The sequence below is a fragment of the Podarcis tiliguerta genome, assembly GCF_965153285.1.
Source record: "Podarcis tiliguerta genome assembly, chromosome: 12".
In the NCBI taxonomy this organism is placed as follows: domain Eukaryota; kingdom Metazoa; phylum Chordata; class Lepidosauria; order Squamata; family Lacertidae; genus Podarcis; species Podarcis tiliguerta.
In genome coordinates this window covers 37085710-37111565 of record NC_139545.1, presented here as the reverse complement: position 1 = coordinate 37111565, position 25856 = coordinate 37085710, and the positions used below count along the sequence as shown (strand labels likewise).

Sequence of the window (25856 nt, the reverse complement as noted above, 5' to 3'; positions counted from 1 at the left end):
CACAAGAGATAAGGCCATGGCAGCCCTGTTCTCCCAGCTCAGATCAGAGCAAGGACCTGTCCAATCAGGGCTACAGGAATCCTGGGCTCCTGTCATTATCGCCCCTAAGAGGAGTGTTTCTTTCAAGATTCATAGTCCTCCCTGTTTTTCTTTCCCAACCAACACTCAGCACTCTATGCTTACTGAGCATGCTCAGTCCTCGTAAGATGTTTGCTGTTGCTGTGTGTGACCCCATTAAATGCTAAATTGGCATGTACTTTGCAAACTTGAGTTTTCCCCAAAACATGCTGCCACATTGTCTTCTTGTTTCCCATTGGCCTCATTTTGAGCTCCAATCCTATCTGCGTTCACCACCTGAATTTGCTCTTAACAGAGAATGATGAAAATGAATTATCTTAGATAGCGCAGCTCATTTTATTATTCAGCATTATTGATGCACGTGCCTGCTAGAGATGTCAGATAATTCAGATGAAAACAGGAACAGGAGCAGAAATTGCCAATATTTGTTTATTCATTCCACGTCCTGAACGGGAATCAAACCAGCAAATACAATTGGCATTCACTGTTGTTGTGGTTGTTGTTGTTGTGGCTGTCTGCCCACAAACAACACATAATTAATTCTGTCCCTCTTCTCCCCACATCCACATTGCATTTTTTTGCATTGAAATGAATAGGGTTGAATAACATGACAATGTACCCTATGTAAATAATTATTTACATTATGTAAGTTACATAATTTCAACACAGCAAAGAGTAGGACAAATGTGGTTTTTGGCAAAAGAGGAACGACGGCAGAATGAAAACATTGCTGCATGGGGGGAAAATATAGGACAAAAGTGAAAACAATGCCTTCTAACAACCCTAATGTCCATGCCAGGATGTGTCCTGGCATCCGTTTTCAGGATTTGTCCAAAGCTACTGTCCTTGCTATCTCCACGTTACGAGGCCGAGGGACTTCTCGGTAGTAGCGCCCGCCCTGTGGAACGCCCTCCCATCAGATGTCAAGGAATTAAACACCTGACTTTTAGAAGACATCTGAAGGCAGCCCTGTTTAGGGAGGTTTTTAATGTTTGATGTTTTATTGTGCTTTTAATTCTGCTGGAAAACCCAGCCAGATGAGCAGGGTATAAAGAATTTATTTTATTTATTTATTTATTTATTTATTTATTTATTTATATTATTACTGGTGTGGTATTTTTGACCACTCTTACGGGTTTTGTTCTAGAGAAGTCACTACCACTAGTTTGTCTAATAAACTTTTAAGAACTGGTGTTTGTTACTTTGTTTTGTGGCAATGAATAATATGCTGTGTGGTATTGAGCTTTTGTCCATCTGGAATGCATTTGAATGGTGGAGTCAGTGGTGGATCTTGGGGCCTCAAATTTCAGCGGCGCCCTGTGTGATGCCAGAAGTTGGCTACTGTCACACTTTATTCTAAATCATAGCTGTGGTGCCACCGGTGGCACCCCTGAGGCTATCCACCCAGGGCAACCCAACCAGTTGTGCACCCCTAAATCTGCCTCTAGTGGGGTGCATACCTTCCAAGCGCCCCGGAAAAAAATGGGACACATTTTTCCCTCAAGACATCTTGGTGCCCATTTTGGGTGCTGTGATCTTGTGCACTCTCACCCTGAAAAACCAGGTTTCCTCAACCTTGGTCCTAGAGATGTTTTTGGCCTAAAACTCCCATGATCCCTAGCTAGCAGGACCAGTGGTCAGGGATGATGGGAATTGTAGTCTCAAAACATCTGGAGGGCTGAGTTGGAGGAAGCCTGTGCTAGACGCTAGTCTAGAAGGATGAATGGGGCTGGCCCACAAGTAAGCTTATATATTCAGTAAGGAAATGGACTGTGTGAATACTCAGTAGAATTTCTTCCATTTAATAGGGCAGGTGTGGCTAACTCTTTCCAGCCCGAGAGTCGCATTACTGATAAGCCAGCCATCTGAAGGCCACGCATTCTTCAGCCCCCAACTAGCAGGTGAGGTCATGTTGTTGGTGCCACCACTAGAGGCTTCCCAGTTGGGCATGTGTGTGTGTGGGGGGGGTGACCTACGACAGGGCCTGTTCAGTGGTGACTCCCTGGTTGTGGAATTCTTTCCCTAGTGAGGTGCATCTGTCTCCATCCTTAAGTTTCAGGAGGAATTTGAAAACATTATTGTCTACCTAGGTATTTTGTGGCTGAAGAATACTATTCCTGTTTAACCCCAAGATTACTGGATATAGTGCTATTTTTCTAGAAAAAGAGGTGCCAGAACTCAGCAGGGACGCTTCCCTTCTTCTGTTATAATGGCAATGGCCCCCACAGGAGAGGTGCCAGAACTCACCTGAGATGCCGGAACTGAGTTCTGGTGAGTTCCCTCTGGGAGGGGGAAACCCCTGTCTGGATGGAGTATTGTTGTAAACTGTACCTGCTTTTAGTTTTTAACTGTTTCTAAATGGTTTTTGTTTTAAATTGTAGATTTGTTTGCAGCCCGGGGCTCCTTGGGAAGGAAAGGCAGGATGTAAATTCTTTACATAATATCAGTGGTGGCTTTGGCACATATACCTATGTGTCCCCCCCCCCCCCAACAGCACACACATATACCAAGGACTCAGTGCTGGATCCAAATAATAGGGTTAATGAGAGTGATTCTACACCTCCCAAAGTCAAACTGTGATGCCAACAAAGTCAGATCAGGGCCCCACAAAGCTAGGGCTGCCATAAATCTGGAATACGGCCGTTGGAAACAGTATCCGGATGGAAATTGCTGAAATGTCCATGTTGGAAGTGTAGCTCTTGGTGAATTTCCTTAAAAATAGCTTTAAAACTTCACTTTTTGTGAGTTTGCCCCCCCCCCAAAAAAACCATCAACAACTTTGTTATAGAAAGCTTTTGTGTCCAGATTTTCACCTTTTGAAATATGGCAACCCTACACAAAGCCTCATGTTGCTCTGCCATTTTGTTTTCTGTGCTCTCTACAATTGCTGTGCCTCTTTCTTTCTCAATGTTAGGTTAATGGGCTCCGCATGATGTGAGGCTAGCCAACAGCTCCTGTGGAGCACTGAAGAACTCTGGATTATTTCCTTTTAAGCATTTTGTTAAAGCAGAACAGTGAAGACTTTTTAAGAGTTAAAAAACCTTCTTTAACTTTTAAAGAAGTCATCCACTGCTCTGCTTGGAGGGGTAAAAAAAAAATCATCTGAAACTCCTTCAACACACTAGAGACATTATTAAAGGTAGACCCGCCTTTTAATGCTTACTGGACGACATCTCCTCAAAACGCAAACAAGCCTCATGAAAGCTGAACTGGATGGGGTAAAGCTGCTGATTTTTTAATATATATTTTAAATCAGCAGGCAAGAATATACAGCACTCAGCCACCTCTGAAGAGATTCTGGAATTCTAGTTGGCCTAATAAAAAAGGTATTGCCCTTATATGGATTATGCAGGAAAATGAATCCCCTTTACTTCCCTCCTTAAAAACCAACAAACCTGGACCTACAATTTGGCAGGCCTCTGCAGCGGATTTTGTGCCTGTGAATTTCATTTCCTTCTGCCAAAATGGAAAAAGGTTATACCCACTTTTAGTTACCCAGTAAGAGTGAATGGGAAACACAGAGCCCCATTTTATATAAAGTAGCTTATGCATAATAATAATAATAATAATAATAATAATAATAACAACAATAATGTCACGGCTAAAAATTGGCCGCTGTTTCTTTAATGCTAAAAGAACTAAGTCAGCATGAGTCAGCGGCCTACTATGACTCATGCAACCTTTCACCAAATTGTACCTGTATATATAGAGTGGTCAATGTTAGTGTTGGGTGTGGGTTGGTTGGATGGTAGAAAGTTGGTTGCGTTTGGTGTGTGTAAAAGCTGTTGGTTGTGGTTGAAGAAGACTTTTTAAGAATAAAAGCAGCAATACTCTGCAAGAATACTCTTTCTCAGACTCTTTTGTGCCAACTAAGGTCTGAGGACTAGGCAAAGGAGTAAAAAGGAGGTTAGAACCTTTTTTTCTTCCAAACACTGACAAATAATAATAATTTTTATTTATACCCCGCCCATCTGGCTAGGTTTCCCCAGTCACTCTGGGTTGCTTCCAACAAAAGATTAAAAATATATTAAAACAGGCACCCCCAAACTTGGCCCTCCAGATGTTTTGGGACTACAACTCCCATCATCCCTGGCCATTGGTCCTGTTGGTTAGAGATGATGGGAGTTGTAGTCCCAAAACATCTGGAGGGCTGAGTTTGGGGGGTGCCTGCATTAAAACATCACACATTAAAAACTTCCCTAAACAGGGCTGCCTTCAGATGTCTTCTAAAAGTCAGGTAGTTGTTTGTTTCCTTGACATCTGATGGGAGGGTGTTCCACGGGGCGGGCGCCACCACCGAGAAGGCCCTCTGCCTGGTTCCCTGTAACTTCGCTTCTCTCAGGGAGGGAAGCACCAGAAGGACCTTGGAGCTGGACCTCAGTGTCCGGGTTGAACGATGGGGGAAGAGACGCTCCTTCAGGTATACCGAGTTAAGGCTGTTTGGGCTTTAAATCAAATCAGGGGGTGTTATATACAAAAATCAGGTACAAAGTATATCTTGGGGGACACACACATATACCACATACAGACTACATGCAGTTGCCACATGTCATGCGACACTCATGCTCCTCCCCCTCCCCGCCCTGTGATTGGAGACAGGGGGATTCCATCTTTTGCTCTTCACAGATCATTCTGTGGTTACCAGTGAGAATGAGATGTACCAATAGCCTGATCCAGCAACCTCGTCTTATGTTCTTCAGCATGATCAAACCTGTGGGCTGCAAGTTCGTAACTTTTGTATTAAGGCTCTTGATCACTTGTAAAACTGCACAGCATTACACAGCTGATTTCATTGGCTGGTTTTATTCTTGCCATGTTTTCATGTCAAGAATGTCCCTCCATCCCTCCCTGTCAAGGGTTTAATTCGTAATCACGCCACAAACAATTATCCCATGGAAAAACGGCATGTCATCTTGTTACATAAGATGATTCCTATCTATGCCACTGACAAAGCTGCATTCACATTTTATCTGCTGACGTACTGAGGTTTTTTGGTATTTTTTTTTGCTTCATCTGGATTTTAATGTGCCTTATTACATCCACCAATCTGCTGAGCATTTTAAAAGACCACTTGGCTAATGTCAGAAACACTATAGTCATCATCCTAAAAGCACCAGTCTGCTAAGCATCTAAGGATACTGCAATCCCAAATAAATATTTTGGTACAAATTAATCTTTTCATGTAAACCTTTCACTAAAGAGCAGCTGGTCCCTACACAGTTGCCAAAGGAATGTAACATGCTCTTTCTGCACAGCAGACCTCACCGCTGTTACGATTGTGCAAGCAGAAATTATTTTATTTACTGAAATATTTCTTAACCGCCCATCATCAGATGATCCCAGGACAGAATGCAAAACAATGACTAAAACTGTTCATACAACATGCGAATGCAATCATTAAAAAAACAAAAAAACCCAGCAATATACAAGAGACGGCAAGAGAAAAGGGAGGTTAAAAACAAAGCTGAAATGTAGAGAAAATGGCATCTAAAACAGGTGTGGGTAACTCTGAGCAGTCTTTTCCACTGTCAAACAGCTCACACCATCAGAAAGTTATTCCTAACGTTCAGTCTAGCTCCTTTTTATTCTCATTTGAATCTGTTGGTTTGGATTTGACCCTCCCCAGCAACAGCAAGCCAATTTGTTAAACTATCTCTCTGACAGCCTTTTAAATATTTGAAGACGGCTCTCTCACATTTCCTCATAATGACCTCTTCTCCAGGCTAAGCATACCCAATTAAACATACACAAACACACACCGAACAACCAAGCCACTAGGCCTTAACAGTATGTGCAACATCATTGCTGGATCAGAATGATCACCATTAAAAACTAAAGAGAACGCTTACGAAACATTTAATTCTGGATTTGTCTCACTGTCCAAATTTGTGCTTCCAATTATAGCAGCAGGATTCTTTGCCAACACTGACACTTAACCACAGACGTTGGAGTAAAGAATCATATTTGTATCATTTTCAATCCAATCAGATTAAAAACATGGGAAGTATAGATGACCACAGTTAACTTCATTCCATTCTTGCTTCACAGGAAAAGGCAGAATTTGCCATAGTGAATCAAAGGAGGCCTGAATGGCATTTCCCTATAGATATCAGTACTACATGGTGACATGACTATGCCTATTGACCAAAGTAAATGGATCCAGTGTCCTGAACCCTAGGCCTACCTGGTGGCAAGCCAGTATGTCAAGTCCCCAGTCCAGGGTCAATCCACATGTCAAAGGGAAGAAGAGTCCCACAGAAATCCTGGAGCACCCAAGCTGAGGTCCATCTACATGGGCGGTTGGGCAGAAACAGCACCTCAGCTCTGCTGCCCTTTAGTACTTTGCATGCTGGTTGCAGCACCTGGGCTTGATGAGGCAGGTGAGCCTCACCTGTTTCAAGCCAAATCCAGCTGAGGAATCACACGCCTCCTCCCGGAGCTAGTGAGCCCCAACTGGGCAGCTAGGGAACTGGGCTGTGGGCGCTTGCCTGCCTCAGCCTCCTGGAGTTCCCCTTCCGCTGCTCCCTGGAGACAGGGGCCCCTCTGGGTCCTGCTGTTCTGGTTCCTGTGCATTAACCCCCATCCCCCTGTCATCCTTCATTACCCTGTGAGTACTTCCAACACCAACCTCTCCTTCCCCATCCCCAGCTTGCCCCAGTGTGTCCCAGTCCTGGCTACACTCTTTGCTGGGACCCTCTTCCTCTTCCCTGTTGTCCTGCCAGTTCATGACACCCATGTATTTTCTACAATGCAATGGAATTAATGAATTGCCCCTATTCTCACATACTGGTTATTACCATAAAGCCTAGACACTGGTGTGTTTTTTGTTTTTTTGTTTTTGAGTAATAACCAAAGCTAGGGACGCGGGTGGCGCTGTGGGTTAAAGCCTCAGTGCCTAGGGCTTGCCGATCGAAAGGTCAGCGGTTCGAATCCCCGCGGCGGGGTGCGCTCCCGTTGCTCGGTCCCAGCGCCTGCCAACCTAGCAGTTGAAAGCACTCCCGGGTGCAAGTAGATAAATAGGGACCGCTTGCTAGCGGGAAGGTAAACGGTGTTTCCGTGTGCGGCTCTGGCTCGCCAGAGCAGCGATGTCACGCTGGCCACATGACCCGGAAGTGTCTTCGGACAGTGCTGGCCCTTGGCCTCTTTGAGTGAGATGGGCGCACAACCCTAGAGTCTGTCAAGACTGGCCCGTACGGGCAGGGGTACCTTTACCTTTAATAACCAAAGATTGAACCTGATAACATCATTATTTTTATTTCATTTAAATTGCTGTATATATCTTTTGTATTATTTCAAATTTTTGTTTTTCTAACAAGCAGATAAGCGTACCTAGGCTGCCTGCCCCGTCCCACTGTCTGCTGCCAAATGACACAGGCATTTCCCCGTTCACGTCAGTGGCATACAACATTGTAAAATTATCTACATGTGATTTATTCAGTTATAGCCCAAAGGCACAAACCCACTGAGTTCTCCTCTGAACGTCCCACAGAGAGGAATAGAAGCGTTTGAAAGCAACACAAGATAGTCCGTGCCCAAGATGTTCACTCTCATGTGACTCTTTCTTACCACCAGAGGTCCTTAAACTAGACGAATTAAGAGCAGTGTCGTGGAATGCATCTGTTGAGAAGGATTAACACTGTGCCGCAATGGCCATAACGGGGCTCTGGAGTGACATGAATTTAGTAAGTGGTACAAGTATCAAGCTTGGCACCATGAGCAAAATATGCTGTGCGTCCATTCATGCGTCAAACTAACAGCAAGCGAACATTCAGTAATTGTTACATTAGGCCCATTTTTATTGGTGATTCATAATTTGCTGTCTGGTATTTGTGATCCGTAAGAATGAGCATTTTCCAGGATTCTACATGTGGTGCCTGCCACCTGAATTAACAGCCTGTGGCAATCAAAGATGCCCAGAATCAAAATCAGAATCCCTTGGGCAGCTGCAATGACTCCATGGCCTTTGCAGGCTCCACAAGATACGATAGGGTGGCTGAAGAATGTCAGTCTCATTTGCTACACCATTAATTAGCAGTACAACTGCTGAGTTTCTGGGACTAAAGACAAAATGCATCTCCCCATATCTTATTAGTACATTTGTTATTACAGAACATTACCAGCTATTGAAAATAGCAGGCTGTGTGATTGCATAATTTGAAATATTATTTACTCCTCGCATTGCTGCATTCAACAAGAGTGTGTTTCCCTGACTTCCTTTATCACTATTCTCTTATACCACTGATGGAAGGTATTCAGTGGGTGTAAGAGAGGGAACCTTTGGCCCTCCTGATGTTATTGGATTCCAGCTCCTATTCTTGTTTATCTTCATCCAAGCTGATCGGAGTTCAACATCACCTGGACCATGCGTCTCCATGCCATGGCAAAAGTATGACGGGTTCTTGTCCATGAGATGTTGCCTGCAGGTGACGCAGCCTTGACAGCACAATCCGAGGAAGTTCTACAGATTCATCAACCATTTTGCACAAGCCTGCAGGGACTTCACACTCACCATCAGCCTGACAAAGACCAACATCTTCGGTCAGAATGTCACCAGCACTCCACGCATCAGCCTTAGTGATCACACACTTGAGGTGGTAGATGACTTGTCTACCTGGGTTCCATCATAACAGCAACCTCTCCATAAACAATGAGCTGGACAAGCAAATTGGCAAGGTAGCTACACCAATGGTTTGCCTCTCCTAAAGGATATGGGAGAATGTGATGCTAATGGCCGATACCAAGATGGAAGTCTACCAGATGCCCTTGAACTCTGATAACTGACTGGATGAGAGCCAACAAACTGAAGCTCAGTCCAGATAAGACCAGATGGACGGGAGGTTGCCTGCTCTTGATGGGGTTACATTCCTTCTGAAAGAGTGGGTACGTAGCTTGAGGATGCTTCTGGATCCACCGCTGCTGCTTGAGGCTCACATGGCCTCAGTGGCGCAGAGTGCCTTCCATTAGCTGTGGCAGGTTTATCTGGACAGGGACAGCCTAATCTCTGTTGTCTATGGTAACCTCTAGGTTAGATTACTGCAATGCATTATACATGGGGCTGCCTCTGAAGACAGTGCAGAAACTTCAGCTGGTGCAGAATTCAGTGGCCAGGTTGCTCACCAGGACAAGACAGTTTGAGCATATAACACCAATCTTGGCCCAACTGCACTGGCTGCCAGTCAGTTTCTGGGCTCAATTTAAAGTGCTGGTTTTGACCTATAAACCCTTAAATGCCTCAGGATTGCAATACCTCAAGGATTGCCTCTCACCATATGAACCTACCTGGACCCTGTGTTCATCATCTGAGGCCCATCTTCATGTGCCAATTCCACAAGAGATCCAGGGAGTGGCAATGTAAGAACAGGCCTTTTCTGCAGTGGCTCCGTTTGTGGAATGCTCTTCCTAGAGAGGCTCGCCTGGCACTTTCATTATTCATCTTTAGGCGCCAGGTGAAAACATCCTTCAACCAGACCTTGGGCTGTTTCACATCCAATACCCTTTTAAGTGTGTTGTGGGAGGGGTGTGCTATTGGTTTCTTCTTGTTCTTGTTGTTATTATTATTATTATTATTATTATTATTATTATTATTATTTTGTTTTTTTTTATCTTGTATTTTTATGTTGTGAAGAGCCCTGAGATCTACAGGTGAAGGGTGGCATACAAATTTAATAAAATAATAATGCTAATAATGCCTCTAGTTTGTTTAATTGGAGGATACTGAGAGGTGTGTTTACATTTCTTGCTCTGTGCTCCTTTGCCCCATGCCCTGTCTATCACTGGCCCCTGGAAGGTTGCTCGGAAGGGAATGCAGCCCTTGGACTGGAAAAGTTTCCTCACCAGTAATCTACTTGGTCCTCAGGTAAATAAACTTCTTGTTTCCTGGCCGTCAACCCAGACCTGTCACTGGAGGAATGGGAGGCCCCTGCACAGAATGAGTTCTGGTTTGTTACCAGGAAATGGAAAAGTCCAGGAAAGGAAAATGACTGGCTTTTTAACAGTTTTGTAGTTAAACCACTGCTTTCAGAAATGTCCCATCTTCTTCTGGATGACTAGTGGACACGCAGCAAAAGGAATCCAACAGAGGAAATAATGAATACAGAAAATACAGTATTGTATTATTTACTGAAGGAAATAACAAGTAAAAATCACGGAGGTTTTGTTTCCCCCCCTTTAAAAAAACCAGAACCATACAAGTATTGATGTGAAAATGTAAAGAACCGTGTTATAAAGGTGCGACCTGAAAAGGTATCTGAACAACCTGAAACTACTATGATTCAAGTGCTGCTGTTCATATGGAAGGTGAAATTCATGAATGGGTTTCACAATGCAATAATGTCCATACAAAATCTGAATAGACATTTTAGTAGCTCAATATATATTGCCCCCTTTCCATCCAAAGGAATATTTCACTGGGAGTTTTCTTTAAAAAAATATTATCTTTCCCAGTCAGGGAAGGAAAGGGTTTTGTTGTTTAAGAAACCGTGGCTTCCAGAGGCAGGCAAAGTTATAGCACTGCAGATAAATGAACCACTTTCCCTATACAACATAAAATCTTATTTTAATATTAAGGATTATTTTACAACTCAGTGGAAATATGCAGCAATGCAATATATTTCCATCGTCCGGATGGCAAAAAAGCACTCTTAACAGTCACAAGAGCCTGCCTTGTGTTAGCTATAAAAAAAATAGATTTATATATATATATATGTATTTATATATATATATGCATGTATGTATGTATGCAGCTACTATGTGCATTAAACAATACTTCTACATGAATCTGCAGGGATTGCAACACATTTAATGTTTGTCTTGGGGAGGGGTGCGGTGGAACCAACAGCACTGTTCTCAAGTGACCTGTGACAGAATGGTAAGAGTTAAAAATGGTAATAATTTCTTTTTGTGTTTCAAGGCTGTTTCCCCCTCTGGCATCAGCCAAACACATCTACCACTTCTGTTTCAATCCACATTTCAGGAGCATAAGCAATATCCCTGAAACTATCAGCTAAATACTAGGCGTGGTCACTCCTAAGCGACTTACTCCCAAGCAAGCGTACCTGGCAGTGCTGACTCCGTCTCACTTTTGTGAAGATCAAAACTGAATATTAGTCCAATTTCTCTGTATATCCCAGCAGGACAGCCCAATTTCACCATAGTGAAAAACCTTATCACCTTTTTTTTTTTAAAGAAAAAACCCCTGACAATTCTCTAATGCTTTATCAACTATAGAAATATAGTTGTGATCAAAACAATCATAATCACAGTTCATGGGATATAAGCCTACAGAATACAAGAAGGACTCTTGTTGTTTTCAGATGTATATCATGTTTCTGGACTTGGGTGGAGTTTTCTCATTTTATTTTTAGAAATGAAAATTGCATTACTCATGAACTGTAGAAAACTGCTTAGCTATGTTATCTGCACCAGATTGATCTCACCAGCAGCCTTGTCAAACGAAGAACATTGCCTCTGGGGCTGAAAGGATAACCCACCGGTAACAGCTGGAATAAAAACACAGTCACTGCGTTGGATCCAGAAGGGAAGCACTGTTCTGAACTAAAGCTTTATATCCCGAATCACTCTACATCTCCGATACCTAGAGAGCATGGCAATTGTGTTCATCATTCTCCTACTGTAGGTGTTTCTGAGGGGTGCTACTGAAACATGGCTTGGTGATTTGCTGTGAGGGGGGGCAAAAAAATATCTTTGAAAGGGTAATCGGGTATCCTAGGACAAATACCCTTTTTCTTGGAGAAAGTTTATCCAGAACTCCATTCTGTCTCTCTCGGGTTTACAGCAGCTTAGATTTCCATTTCTTTCATCAGAGGCAGCGTAAATGTCTCACACCTGTAGGCCAGTACTGGTGATCTGCCTTAGAAATCCTAGCACTGCTCTGACACAATGAAGCCTTCCTTTTCGCCCACAGGTTCCACTTCGGCATAAGCAGGGTGTCCAGAGCCTCTCCGAAATTTCATTGCAGGCCATCTGCTGGGGCGACGCTAGAAGAGTGGACACAAAAACAAAGGCAGTCAGATTCTAGCAGAAGCTGTCCCCAGCTCTACATCAGTGGTGGCTAAACTTGGGTCTCCAGCTGTTTTGGGACTACAATTCCCATCATCCCTGACCACTGGTCCTGTTAGCTAGGGATGATGGGAGTTGTAGTCCTAAAACAGCTGGAGACCCAAGTTTGGCCATCACTGCTCTACATAAATCTATGTAAAAATGTAGGGTCAGTTCCAGACCTAGGCCACATTCACACCACACATTTAAAGCACCACCATACAGTTGTATGGGAAGGGTGCTGAGAGTTATTTGGAGACCCCCTATTCCCCTCATGGAGCTATAATTTTCAGAGTGGTTTAACCCTCTTCCCCCAGGGACCTGCGGAAATTGTAGTTCTGTGAGGGGAATAAGTGTCTCCAAACAACTCTCTGCATCCTTAAACTACTGTTTGTTGGGATATTAATCAATGGGACTTCAGTTAGTCATTATGACAATAGTTCTATGTAACTTGCCTGATGACACACAATCAAATGGATTCTAAAATTTCAGCAAAGCTGCCTGGGATTGTTCACATTTTGTGTGTAAACAACAATTTCTGATACTGCAAATCAGAAATAAAAATAATCAGTTTATGTAAGATGGGATGCAGCTGTCATACAAGAAGTGAAAAACCCTGAAAGTTACTTTACAAACTTGAAAATTGTCCGAAGAACATCTTTCCACTCCTTTTCATGTGTGAGATATTGTGTTTTTTTAAAAAAATTTGCTTCTGAAGTTTCTCATTAATAATAACATAGGCAAACAGTTAGGGTTGTCTAATTGTACCTGTCAAGCCATGAAACTTTGACAAGAGCTATTATTAGTTCACTTGACTGAGCTACCGATCCAAACTCAAATATTTCAGCTATTAATTGATAATACAAATAAAAGTTAATTGTCCTGCCGGGATTTGCAGTTCTTCACACTCCTGCAGTCCAGGAGGAGCCAAACTAATCTCTCGTCATTTTTAGACTTAGCAGTGGCTACTAAGCTAAGAAAAGGTAAAGGATGGGGAAGAAGTAGATATTACAGACCTACTTCACAAACACTGATTAAATTTTATAGACTGCATACGAGTGGAACTTTTTTAAAAAATAAAAAAATGTATCTACAGAAGAAGTCTGTAGGACTGGAGCTCCAACTATGGGCAGTGGAAAGGATTTTAGCTCCATTCCCGTCCCCCCCCCCAGAGCAAGGTAATTATGCAATCTGCTGGAGTACCAGGGTAACTGATGAACCCCCTTTGCTCTGGAAACTAAGTGACGTAATCACTAGGTTATGAAGTCTGTGACAGTTTAGTATAGAAGCAGTTAAGAAAATGAGGGAAATAATGAAGCACAGGCTGGGTACTTCCTTCTTTTTCTTCAATGAGGTTCTTACTTCACACTAGCTGTTCAAATGGTAGCATTTCAGTTAGCTAAAGATTAATTTGTTAAAGCTCAATGTGTTTTACACTTTTTCTTTTAATTCTCCCTGGGCCTACGGTTAAAGGGGCAGCCATGATGAACTGCTGAAATGGCCATGGGACAATTATGGCAAAACATTATCTACTTTATTCACACATATCTTTGTCAAACTAAATGTGCTTTTTGTGGTTCTCCTTATGATCTCTGCCCTGCATTGCAATGGTGGAATCTAGGATTTTGAAATTAGTACCAAAGATGACAGATGTAATCAGGAACCAAACAAACCAAAAGTTTAAAACTGAGTGGGAGTGTTACCGAGTATACTTAGAAAAACATTGTTCCCAAACAAAATCCTTAATATGCTTTGATTAATTTTCACAAATTAGATAACAGACAGATAATGTAAGCCATGTAAGATCAGTGAACTAAAAGTTGAGAAAGGAGACAGTTAAAAAGAAAAAGAAGGAGTAAGGACCCGCAGTGAGGTGGAGGGAAATCATCTCTAAAGACTTAAGATAAAGTGTGATTTGATGTTGAGTTATTTTGGTTTTGCTTTATGTACCTTATTATATCTTGAAGAATGAATGGAATAACTGTACTAATAATCAAACTCAATAATGAATATTGGGAGGGGGAGAAGCTTAAAGAAACAAAACAAAGCTTGCTGAACTAAACTGAATTTTCCAACGAGATCAGCTTATTGCTTGAGTGTCCAGATGTCCTTAAAACAGAAATGAGCTATTTGTTATTTGCCTTTTGAAAAACAAACCAGCCGGCTTCTCTCTTTGCCATGTACTCAAATGAATGCTATAAGCACAACAGCAAACACACCACCAACTGGGCAGAGAACACCAATCGAATTAAGAAGCTCTCCTGGATAGCCTTCTAACATCTAACAAAGATATCCCACAGTCTATTCAGGTGTTAGCCTCACTGAGTACTTGGGAGACTTGTGCAATGAGACTCTCAGGTAAGTGAATATAGGACTGCAGCCACAGAATGCACATGGCAAGCATGGCTGCAGAACACCCTTGTCTTCCAAACAATGAAAACAGCCAGTTAAGGTATTTATTTACGGTGAAAGTGTTACTAAAAACAATGGGAGGGGGAGTGTTATGTGATTTTGTATGCATGCACAGCAACCCACTGGGACTGTAAAAAAAAAAAAAAAGGAAGTTCTGGATGCTGTGAGCAAGTAAGTAGTGGGAGAGATCTGTTATGCACATGCCACAGGGAGATAAAGATTAGGGGATAAGTGATGAAGGAGAAGATTGGTGATAGAATAACTGAACAGATGTGCTCACTGGGGTTTAATGATTTCCACATATTGCGCAAGCAAAGGAATATGGGTATATTGGCATTTAATGACTATTTCCCCCATGGCTCCTGATGAAACTGAGAAGCATATTGTTATGCCTTATAAGGAGCTATATAATTTTTTATGTACACCAATAATGCTGTACATTTTACCTACTACAAGAATTCAATTACAGCAATTACGAGCGCTGTGTATGCTCTGATTCAGTGTTAGTTTGCTGAGATTCTAAATAATCTCTTTATATGCATTTCCTTCCATGAGTTTATTCCACAATAAGCTCATAATGTCTGCGGTGGAGATCATTTTAGAAACATGTCGTTTTGTCCACCAATGCACACAGAAAGGGTGCCTGAAACTATTCTGCATGCTGAGAGGCTTGCCAAACCAGAAACATAACAGTTTATCATGGGGGGGGGGGTGTGTGTCTCAATTACATTAAACATCTTTTTTTGTTATTTGCTGCATGCAGAGAAATGTAAATGACGAGGGGCCTTTGCTAGATTACTTGCAATTTTAGTACCAATTTACTAAACAAGTTCTTGTGATAACTTGCTACATTACAATATTTATTAAAGGGAAAATGATAGTATTAGGGCTAATCAAGCAAGCAAACAAACAAACAAGTTTCATTTTCATTTTTGGGAACTACTGAGTCTTCTCTCCCCACCTCCATCAACCACCCCATGAAAGTTCTGTCACTGTTGCTGGTCATGAAGCCACTCCCCCCTTTAAAGGAAGAGGGCTCTACAGACTGGTGAAAGAGCTGTGCAGATTCCAACGAGACACGTCTACTCAAAAGTAGTCTCATTTGAGTCTAGGGTTGTAGATTGCTTATACTGAAATCATTTGGCATTTGATTTGTTGATTCATCCATCCATCCATCTGCCTAGCAATGATGTTGGCATTCCCATGACGAAATTGCCTTGATGACGATCAGCATGCAGAATGGTACAGTTGCTGTGGAGGTGGATTGTGTTGCTTATGTGAATTATTTCTACCTTCAGTTGAACCCAGTGAGGCACAACCACTTTACCCACACGAGTAGAGTACAATAACACTGAGAGCAGTGCTGTGTGGTATGAGAATCTTCACTCCAATTCAGCAGCTTGCCCAGATGAAAAGGCTTTTCTCTTCATACCTGTTCCTTGCATGCAGCTGTGCGGTGGATCCACACTTCTGCTTGCATAGGCAAGCATTAAATGAGTGACCAACATACTGATTGGTTAATCCACTGAATCGCATATCCACACAAGTGGCCATCTGCTTAGCCTTAGACACTGACATGCACATTCAAACAGCAAAGGAATGAAGTAGATAAATCTTCCCTTCTATAACCTAGATGTGCTTCCACATACACTGGATGGTGCCTCTGCAAAAGACAACAGTCTGAAAACTCAGGACACAGCCCTATTGCTGAAGCTAAGCAAGCTGAGTTGCCTAAAGAAACTCTGCCAGGAAGCCACACATAAGCTGCTCTGACCTCTTGGAAAGAAGAGCAGGGCATGAAAAATAAAGCAATGCAATTCCTACAGAAACCAGCAGTCATACGCATCACGTTGTTGCCCACAGCCGTGTCTGGAACGAGGCTACTGTCTACTTTCCTATAGGAACAGTGATACTTCAGTGTTTTCTCTTCGTAAGACACAGAAAATATGCAACAAAGGAACACTGAGTTAAGATGAATTATTTCCACCATTATTGATAATGGCATGTGTTATACTGATATTAACTAGTGTATCATGATGGCACAGGCACATTAATATGGTCAACTATTGCAAAGATGATTCAGAGACAGGGTTGGAGACAGACTACTTGACCTCAGAAATTTATTCAGCAGACAAGTCAGATCTGTCACTTAACATGTCGTTTTGGGGAAAAGGTCATGCTCAAGTTCACTGCAGTTAAACTGGCTTGAGATACACTCCCTGCCTGTTATCATACTGCCCAGCTAAAGGCCAAGCATTGTAAATCAAAGAAGAACAATAGCAACACGACAGGAAAAGACAAAAGCCAGTGCTTATCAGGACTCTGAGAATACTTCAGAGTTTCAGCATACAGGAAGCAGACCAGCCTCTGACCAGGTTAGAGGTGGAAGATTTGGTGATCTAGTATGACAAGCACATCTCACCTCAATAAAGAAGAGACTGGCTGCTGACGTCGGATGGTGGTACATATAAACTGTCACAAGTATTGCCGCTGCAACAATCAGGACCAGTATGAAAATCCCAACAATTAAACCTGCGTGAAGAGTCCCGCTTTTTCTCTCTGCTGCACTGTCATCTGTTGAGGCTGTAAAAAAGAAGAAAGAACACCATATAACTCCAACCCAAATGGATTAAGCTTGGCAAGATTTCAATTTCTTTCCCTCTTTCCCATACACACAACAAGGTTTTACCCTAGGAAACTGAGACGCCTCTTTTCCTGTGAGCTATATTGCCAATGAAAATGGACAATTTCCAAATGCTCTTTTTATTTCTAGCTCAATAAACAACATTAATATAGTTTAGGGAAAGAAGATGAGTAAGGCAGGAGGCAGGAATGGGACATGATCAAGATGTAGAACTTGGGGCCATCCAAGGAAGCTAGATATGGAAAGCATAGGGCAGACAAACGAAAGCACTTATTTACACTGTGGTCCTGCAAGAGACAGTGATGGTCACCAACTTGGATAGCTTTAAAAGAGGATTAGACAAATGCATGGAGAATAAGCCAAATTCAATGGCTACTAGCCAGACGGCTATGTTGTATTTTCACTGCTGGAGGCAGTGTGCCTCTGAATACCAGTTGCTGGGAATCTGGTCCTGCGCTTTGGTCCTGCTAGTGGGCATCCCATAGGCTTCTGGTTGGCCCCTGTATGAAGAGGATGCTGAACCAAAGGGGCCTTTGGCCTGGTCCAGCAGGGCTTTCCTTCTTTGCACACGAAATGTAGGCATCCCAGCGTTTCCAAATTAAGCCACATAATGAATCTATATTTTGTTTTCCCACTAATGTATGCACTGCTGCCTACAGACACACATTAATTGAATGCTGCAGGTCATCATCACATCTTGCAAACTTCCAAGTTACGAGCTATCACAAATCTTTCTGAGGAAGAGTCAATAAAATTGGGCAAGTGCAGAGCATCATCTCCCAAACTTCTGTGCTACAGCAGAGCAGATGGGCATTAAATGGTCCTCAAATATTTTGATCGGAACAGAGCCTAAGTACCATATAAAAATGCTGCTGAAAGCCATCCCGTTGCTAAACTTTTATGGCAACACGTTCCATGTTGTAATACGTTGACAGTTGAGAAAGGGACAAAATCAGAACAAGTACCATCGACAGAAAAACAATCTTCCAAAAGCTAGCCAACCAGAACTCTGTTTAAAACCGATGCCATGAAGTTTAGTACATTTAGCTAGTTTCTTGGCGTCTGGCTGCCGGTGGCAAAGAACAATTGTGGTTTTGGATGCTCTGGACATCTAATGGGATACTGAAAGCTTAATACTGGGTAGAATAGCTTGTTTTGCCATAAATAAAACTCTGCATGGGCATTTGAACAACACTGTCAGATAAATAATAGTCATCAGAAAGGGTCTGGAGTTCTGAATGAATATCATTCAAACCCAGGAGTGCAATCCTATGGTCCCTGGAAGGGGTTATATTGGCCACTGGGAGCTGTATGCAATTGTGGCTCCCTGGTGAGCATACATGAACGATACATGGGTTTTCAAGCTTATGTCTATTGCATTCAGAGCATGCCCTTAAAACATTTTTAAACATTGCACTGGCACCAGGAAGAGCTGGCAGGGAAGGGTGGTCACATGCACCTGGCTTCATGGCATTGATGATGTTGCAGATTATTGAGAAGAAAGTGGGAAGCGAGGTTGGTGCTACACTAATGGAACAAATCTGGTTCACCCATCAGGGTGTTCTTCTCCCACCTGGTAAGCTACAGTGATGTTGCTGCCCGGAGGCCACATGCACAACAATGCCACTCCATGCTGGCTGCTCTTGATTGACACCTGCTTTCCAGAGTCTTGCTTGGGGCCATGGCTTTATTTGAGAATGGGCTACACAGCAGGCATGACTACAGCAGTACTGTGTGAAAGCACTCTCTTCTAATCCAAATCAGACAGACCACAGACCCCTGGATGCTAAAACTTGGGAGATTGGCACTGCCCAAGTGGAATTTGTCAGCAGAATTGCCTTTGGTTTTTCAAACTGGAGGACTGGTTTTTTTACTTTCGCTTCCCAAATGAAGTTCTCAAGACAAGTGTCCCATTTCCTTGTTTTAGAAGGGCAACTGCCAACAAAGCATGGTGGGTATTTAATTTCTGCTATTTGAAGTTTTAGGATCTGTTGAATCAATCACTTCATTCGCATGCTGTCTTTCAAAGGTCAAAACCATGCTCAAGGCAGCTTACAACATATAAAAAAATTACATACCTACAAGCATAACAAAAGTAGTCATAAACAAGAAGCTAAACATCAAAAAGTATACAACCAAACTGAACGATTTCCACATAAATCGCTAGATACAAAATAAAGATACAAAATAATAATAATCTACAACAATACCCTAGCCCCTGCCTACCTGCACCTGCTTACTGCTATTCTCTTATATGATTCTATAACTGATGGATAAATTGATTTATTCAATTGGGTTGTTGCTGTTGTTATTATGTTGTTTTATAGTATGTTGGGAAATGCTCTGGGATTCTTTTGCAAGAGAATGGTCTCTAAAAGTTTTGTTAGTAATAATTTTTGCTGCTTTTGTTCTGCCTGGAGTAACATCCACTGACAGGTCACCACCAGAAATGAGGGGCCTGAAGCAGCAACACTAGCCTGTCACCATGTCTGCACATATGAGTGTTTTTGTATGCAATGTTTAGGAGGAAATAAGATGGCAAATAACAAACTAAATATTGATGTATGCAATTTTTATTTCTTGATTATGTTTGGTGGTGGTATGGCCGTATTGTTTTTTTTAACATAAAATCATTCAATAAAAATTATTTAAAAAAAATAAAATAAAAGTTTTGTTAGTAATAATTTTTGCTGCTTTTGTGCTGCCTGGAGTTACATCCACTGACAGGTCACCACCAGAAATGAGGGGCCTAAGGCAGCAACACTAGCCTGTCACCATAAAGATCTTAATAATGTGGTATGGAAGCAGTCCATTTGTGGTGTATTTCTAATTCCCACCATTAAGGAGCTACTAAATAGGCCCTAACAAGGAGACAGACGCATTTTTGAAGAGCTCACAATTTGCAGTGCAAACCTTCCTGTGGCACCAGTATGTGTGAGTTAAACTTCTTCACAGTAGATACAAGCAAAGCTCTATTAAAAAGAGATTCAGGCCACAGACATCTTAGATAATGCTGGATTTCAACAAAACCACAAGCTAAGAGAGTAAGAACCATAAAAACTAACCCTATCCATTTGATATTCATACAGTGTTTAGCATCCAGGTTTGAAAATGAGAATTCTGTCACTTCCAGACAATACATATGCCAACATCTTGTCAGTATTTCTGCCAGCCTCCGCTTATGAAGCGCTCCATGTATATTGGACAAAGGGATCAGCATGCCAAATGCAAAAGGAACGTGAGGTACGTGTGTGTGTGTGTGATTTTTAAGTGTCAAACGGTATACAAACAAATGATCTGCATAACTGAAGTCCCCTAAATTGATAACCTCAAGGTTAAAAAGTAAAAGGGAAATCATTTTTACTCTGTTGGCACAGACAACTTCGAAAAACTTTTCACTAGCAGAGAAGGCACCAGACAGTTTCCTTACAAAGTGGTGGAAAAGAAGGGAAGGAAGAAGCAACCTCAGAACCTTTTGCGGGTGAAAATAATGTATTACGTTAACCACGGCTTATCTGATGTTGCCAGGACAATGGAACCCTGCTTGGCTTCTTGACGCCCCTCTCCTCACCATCTCTTCAAAGTTCATTTGCAATTAAGGTGACCACAAGAGAGTGCACTTAAGTCTCTGACTGCTTTTGATGAAAGCGCTGGTGTTGTGCTGTTTTTGCTGTAATTATTTGTATTATTTTAATAGATTTTTTTTTTCTCTCTCTCATTCCATGTTCATTTTTTTAAAAAAATCTTCTATGTTTTTAGCTGTTCTAATTTTTATTTGTAAGCTACCTTGAGTCCATGTCAGGGAAATAGATGGGGTATTAAATACGTAATAATAACAATGAAGGGACCGCGGGTGGCGCTGTGGGTTAAACCACAGTGCCTAGGACTTGCTGATCGAAAGGTCGGCTGTTCGAATCCCCGCGCAACAGGGTGAGCTCCCGTCGTTTGGTCCCAGCTCCTGCCCACCTAGCAGTTCGAAAGCACCCTTAAGTGCAAGTAGATAAATAGGGACCGCTTTCTAGCGGGAAGGTAAATGGCGTTTCCGTGTGCGGCGCTGGTGCTGGCTCACCAGCTGCAGCTTCGTCACGCTGGCCACGTGACCCGGTAGTGTCCTCGGACAGCGCCGGCTCCCAGCCTCTTGAGCGAGATGAGCGCGCAACCCTAGAGTCGGTCACGACTGGCCCATACGGGCAGGGGTACGAATAATAACAATAACAACACAAGGTTGGTATACATTATTGGCAACATCTGATACAAAACAACATGCTCAGGAACCCTATAAACAGGTAAGTTGCCTTTTTATTACGTACACAGGGAAAGGAAGGTCTGGACAACTTTCCAGATTCAGCTACTAGCAACTGCAGTTGAAGGATTTCAGGTAGCAAGAAAATGAAATAATTCTACCTGAAGACCAAAGTAAACAGGATGCTAAAGCTAAAGGAGTCAGTGTAGCTATGAGACTCCAGAGAAGAATTATAAAATATTTTTCTTTGTACTATTTCGCAATCTAAATTGTCCCCCCCACTGGAAGCTGCTATTTCTATGTACCTGTATTTCCCCCACTAAGGATGAAATTACAGTTTGGAGGAGAGGGTTAGATCAGGAGAACAGCATTGGGAGAAAAGGTCCACACCCACCCACCAGATTCCTCAGCGATGCAATCAGGATCTATTTCCACCCCCTTCTGCTTTTAACTTTAAAAAGACAAACAAGCAGGGTATCCAGTAATGGATTTCCCTTCTGCCTGCAATGTGGGGCTGAAAATTTCCTAGTGCTTTATTTTTCCAAGGAAGATTTTCCATTTCAAAAGTTTATTAGTGACAATGAATGGATGCCCATTGCAAACACATTATTATGCAAGGTTGGCAGTTTCAAAGTTTTGACATTTGTTTAATCCATACAAGTAAAATAAACATGCTAAATTAGATCACTCTCCAGGGCATCACATTTTTTTATGATGCAAACTGGGGTGTTTTCTTATGCAAATTACCCAAATTTGCATGGGAAAATTATAATTCAAAATTCTCTGGAAAAACCACTTCACTGCTTTTGTCAATCCCCTGCTGTCTTACTTTAGATGGCAGAAAACACCAACAGGCTCCACAGTTATAACCCAGATTGCATCCTGTGGACATTCTGAAATCAGTTGTAGAATGGATGAAATTAATCCACTATCATTCTGAGTCTCTCTCTCTTCTCCAGGATAAGATCTCAGCCCCCCCAAATGCAGCAATAATGTTGCATGGATATCACTGAGCATTAGCCTACAAGGCAAGATCAGAAAGCAACAAAGTACTATCCAAAGAATTCTCCTTCTATGAACCAAATGAAAATTAAATTGCAATCCTCAGATCTTTTACCCTAGAATAATTCTGTCTGAAATCAAAATAATTGCTGCAGAACTATGTTATTTGCAGACCACATCTCAATTCTTTTGGGAGTACAAATTCTAAAAGAGTAGACCGATCAAGGATCAAGGAGACATCTTTTATTTGACCTGCATATGCAGGCTTAAGAATGCAACAGAGATCTTCTGGTGGCGTTCTGCATATTCTCAATCCTGGAGGCTGTTCTGATGCAAAAACAAGTTGAAATTCAATGGCAGTCATTTTCCACCTTGCCATTTATATAACTGCTTTTCAAAGCAAAATAAGATTTTTGGCATCCAGCATGGAGGAAAAAAAGTTACATTCCCATCACTTAAGGAAACAAACCGTAGTGATTTGAATAATCATTTTGCTTTATTTCTGCAGTATTCTGAACACTTTCAGCAGCAGAGGCTGCAGTCAAAAACGGTGCTTAGTGAAGCGGCGGGGGGGGGGGGCGGTTGGGGAAAATCTGGAGCTAATCCAGGCATTTTATACCAACACACTTTTGAGCAAACTCCAAAACCCCATGAAACAAGCTGAAGTGAAAGCAATTTATCAGAGTGACTAGATTAAATTTCCTCAAAGTAAAGATTATTAATCTGGGAGGCTGCTTTCCCAGGATGAATGACTTCAGCACTTTTCTCTTCCGGCAGAGAATTTAAACAAGCCCTTTGTTAAGAGAGAAAGAAGGAGTAAACACCCAGCTCATCATTCCTTGAAACAAATAGCACCACATCCCCGAGAACCTCACCATGAAAAAGCACCGAAACCTAGCCATATCAAAACAGAAAATGCTCGAGAATAAACAAAGCAATTTTACAGTGCTCGTGTGTGTGTGCGCGTGCACACACACACACACACGTATACGTATATATATTTACTTACAGGTTTATGTTATTTTTAGCAGTTACCAAGACTGCTGATAGCACTAGCAGTGAAAAATGGTTGAGATGAGCCAACTGTTTCAAAAAGTGATGGATGTTCATTCAACTGTCATGCAAATATGTTATAGTGGTTAGGTTCCTGGACCAGGACTTTGGGAGGGCCTAGTTCAAATCCCCCCTCAGCCATGAGGCTCCCTGAGCCAGTCCCCATCTCTTGGTCTAGCCTACCAAAGAGCCAGTGTGGTGTAGTGGTTAAGAGCGGTAGTCTTGCAATCTGGGGAACCGGGTTCGCGTCTCCGCTCCTCCACATGCAGCTGCTGGGTGACCTTGGGCTAGTCACACTTCTCTGAAGTCTCTCAGCCCCACTCACCTCACAGAGTGTTTGTTGTGGGGGAGGAAGGGAAAGGAGAATGTTAGCCGCTTTGAGACTCCTTCGGGTAGTGATAAAGCGGGATATCAAATCCAAACTCTTTACCTTGCAGAATTGTGAGGGTAGCATGAGGAAGAGGAGAACCTTGAGCTCATTGAAGGAAAGGTGGCATCCAAATATAATAATACGTAAAAACATTTACCACTCCACCTTTCAGGAGGGTTGGGGCTGGATTTTGAACCATTCAATTATCTATTGAGGGCTCTCCTCTTCCTTTTCCTCTTGTGCTTGGCTTTGATTGTCTCTTGGTTCAGAAGTGCATGCAAATGGGTTGCTTGTGCACAGACCTGATTACAACGGAAGGTTTTGGTAAATCTCCTACAGATGCAGCTGATTACAGAGTCTGATTTCAAAAGGGTATATAGCATTTTCAGAAGAAATAATCTTGTTGCTCATATGAATATAGGTCCAGTAATTAACACTTCTTTGAGATAAAGGAATTTGGTGCCAGAAAAGAGTTCTGGAATACAGAAGCGGGCGCAGTTAAGAATCAGCAATCAGGAGACTGATGAAATGAACAAAAGGAGGAAAAGCAGGGATCTGGGATGATGCCAGAAGGAAGGGTGAACAACATGAGAAGATGGCAATGAGACCAGGAAGCAGTAGTGGGCCATGTGGTGGAGCAGAGTTACTAAACCGACCTTCTGGAATGACTGACACTACTTTTCTGACAATACTTTTCAAGGCTTTACATTTTCAGGGGGAGCAACAGACGCTTTAGAAGTATTGCAGATAAGAGAAGCTATTACTAAACTTTAGCACAACCTGTTTTAGCTTGAAATTTCACTTTTAAAAAGTCGGGGCAGAAGGTCTAAACGGCTCAAGAAGTTGAAAAATCTTCCACGATAGGACTTATTTTTCAGCAGGGATGGACCAATCTGTCAGTTTTGGTTTCTCCTTCTTCCAGGCTTAAATTCAGTTCACCAGATTTCCACATTTTTTTGTAGTTAAAAAGAAGTCCTCACAAAAATTCAGCAGCATTTTTAAAGTGCACCTCTTCTAAAATACACATTTTTGTATGCAGTTTTGCCTAACATACACATTTCTGAAAGTGATGTATCCTAATGTTGTTTTCACATATACGTGCATTTTAATACACATTGTCCCCATATATGTGCAATTTTGGTCTACATATTTTTTGGGCTGGAGAACTGGATTGCAAAATTCAGAGAAGTGTGAATTTCAGAGGCTAGCTTGTTTCTCAGTTCATGTATTGCTTCCGGAAGTGCAAACTAGCATTAAAAGACAAACTGAATTTCTCCCTCACCCCTTCTTAGGGCAGACCCAGACAGAACTGCTTTGCTGCCTCTGCCAATCAACATTTACAATATTCCAAAAAAGCTGAGCTGGAGGACATATAGCGAGACAGACTGTACCTTAAATAGACAACACACATCTGGATAAACTGTATTTGGAAGAGGCAAGGAGAAGCCAATAAAAGCAATGGGGAATTTACAACGAGAAACCATTCAGCGTTTCTACGGGGGTTTAATGCTTTTAATTACAGGTGATTTCCCCATAAATATAATATAAAATAAAAAGGTCAGAATAGTTTGACCTAAGCCGGCAGTAAGATTTAAAATGTAATTAAGTCACCATGTGATAAATTATGGCCTTAAGTGTTACAGTGTGAAAGGAATGGCAGGATTATTAAGAATCCTTTGGTTGTTTCTAATCAAGTATTGACTGTGGCGCCCCAAAGGAGCCCAAGTAACGACACAGCCTCATTGATCAGATATAACTCGCTTCTCCAATTCGATAAGAGTTTAATAGAGGGTCTTATTTTGGGAAAGCTGATGGCTTTTTATTTGTCTGGCTTGGGATTGTCTGAACTGCCTGAAAGGCTAACAAAGCACAGCCAGAGAAGTTTTATCAGCCTAATCTGAGAGCTAGGATAAAAAGCAGCGCATAATTGAGGATGTACCATGAACAGAGCCTCCAATTTAAAAGGTAGCAGTTAGCATTTGGTTCGTCCTCCCCAT

General features: G+C 42.0%; 1 protein-coding gene across 2 annotated transcripts in view; it reads right to left on the bottom strand.

Moving 5' to 3' along the window:
• Positions 1-10178: 10178 nt before the first annotated feature.
• PLXDC2 (plexin domain containing 2) overlaps positions 10179-25856 on the bottom strand; it is a 226760-nt gene continuing 211082 nt past the window's right edge. Inside the window, exons 13-15 of one of the 2 annotated variants that reach the window (XR_014503673.1) lie at positions 16970-17130; positions 11568-12074; positions 10179-11508 (exon numbers count right to left, since the gene is read on the bottom strand). Coding sequence is in view for 1 of the 2 variants with exons in the window: in XM_083406568.1 (XP_083262694.1) it covers positions 11958-12074; positions 16970-17130 (278 nt within the window). In the remaining variant the exon portion in view is untranslated. Of the gene's footprint in view, positions 12075-16969; positions 17131-25856 lie in introns of both variants that reach the window. The other variant, XM_083406568.1, reaches the window with a different exon arrangement.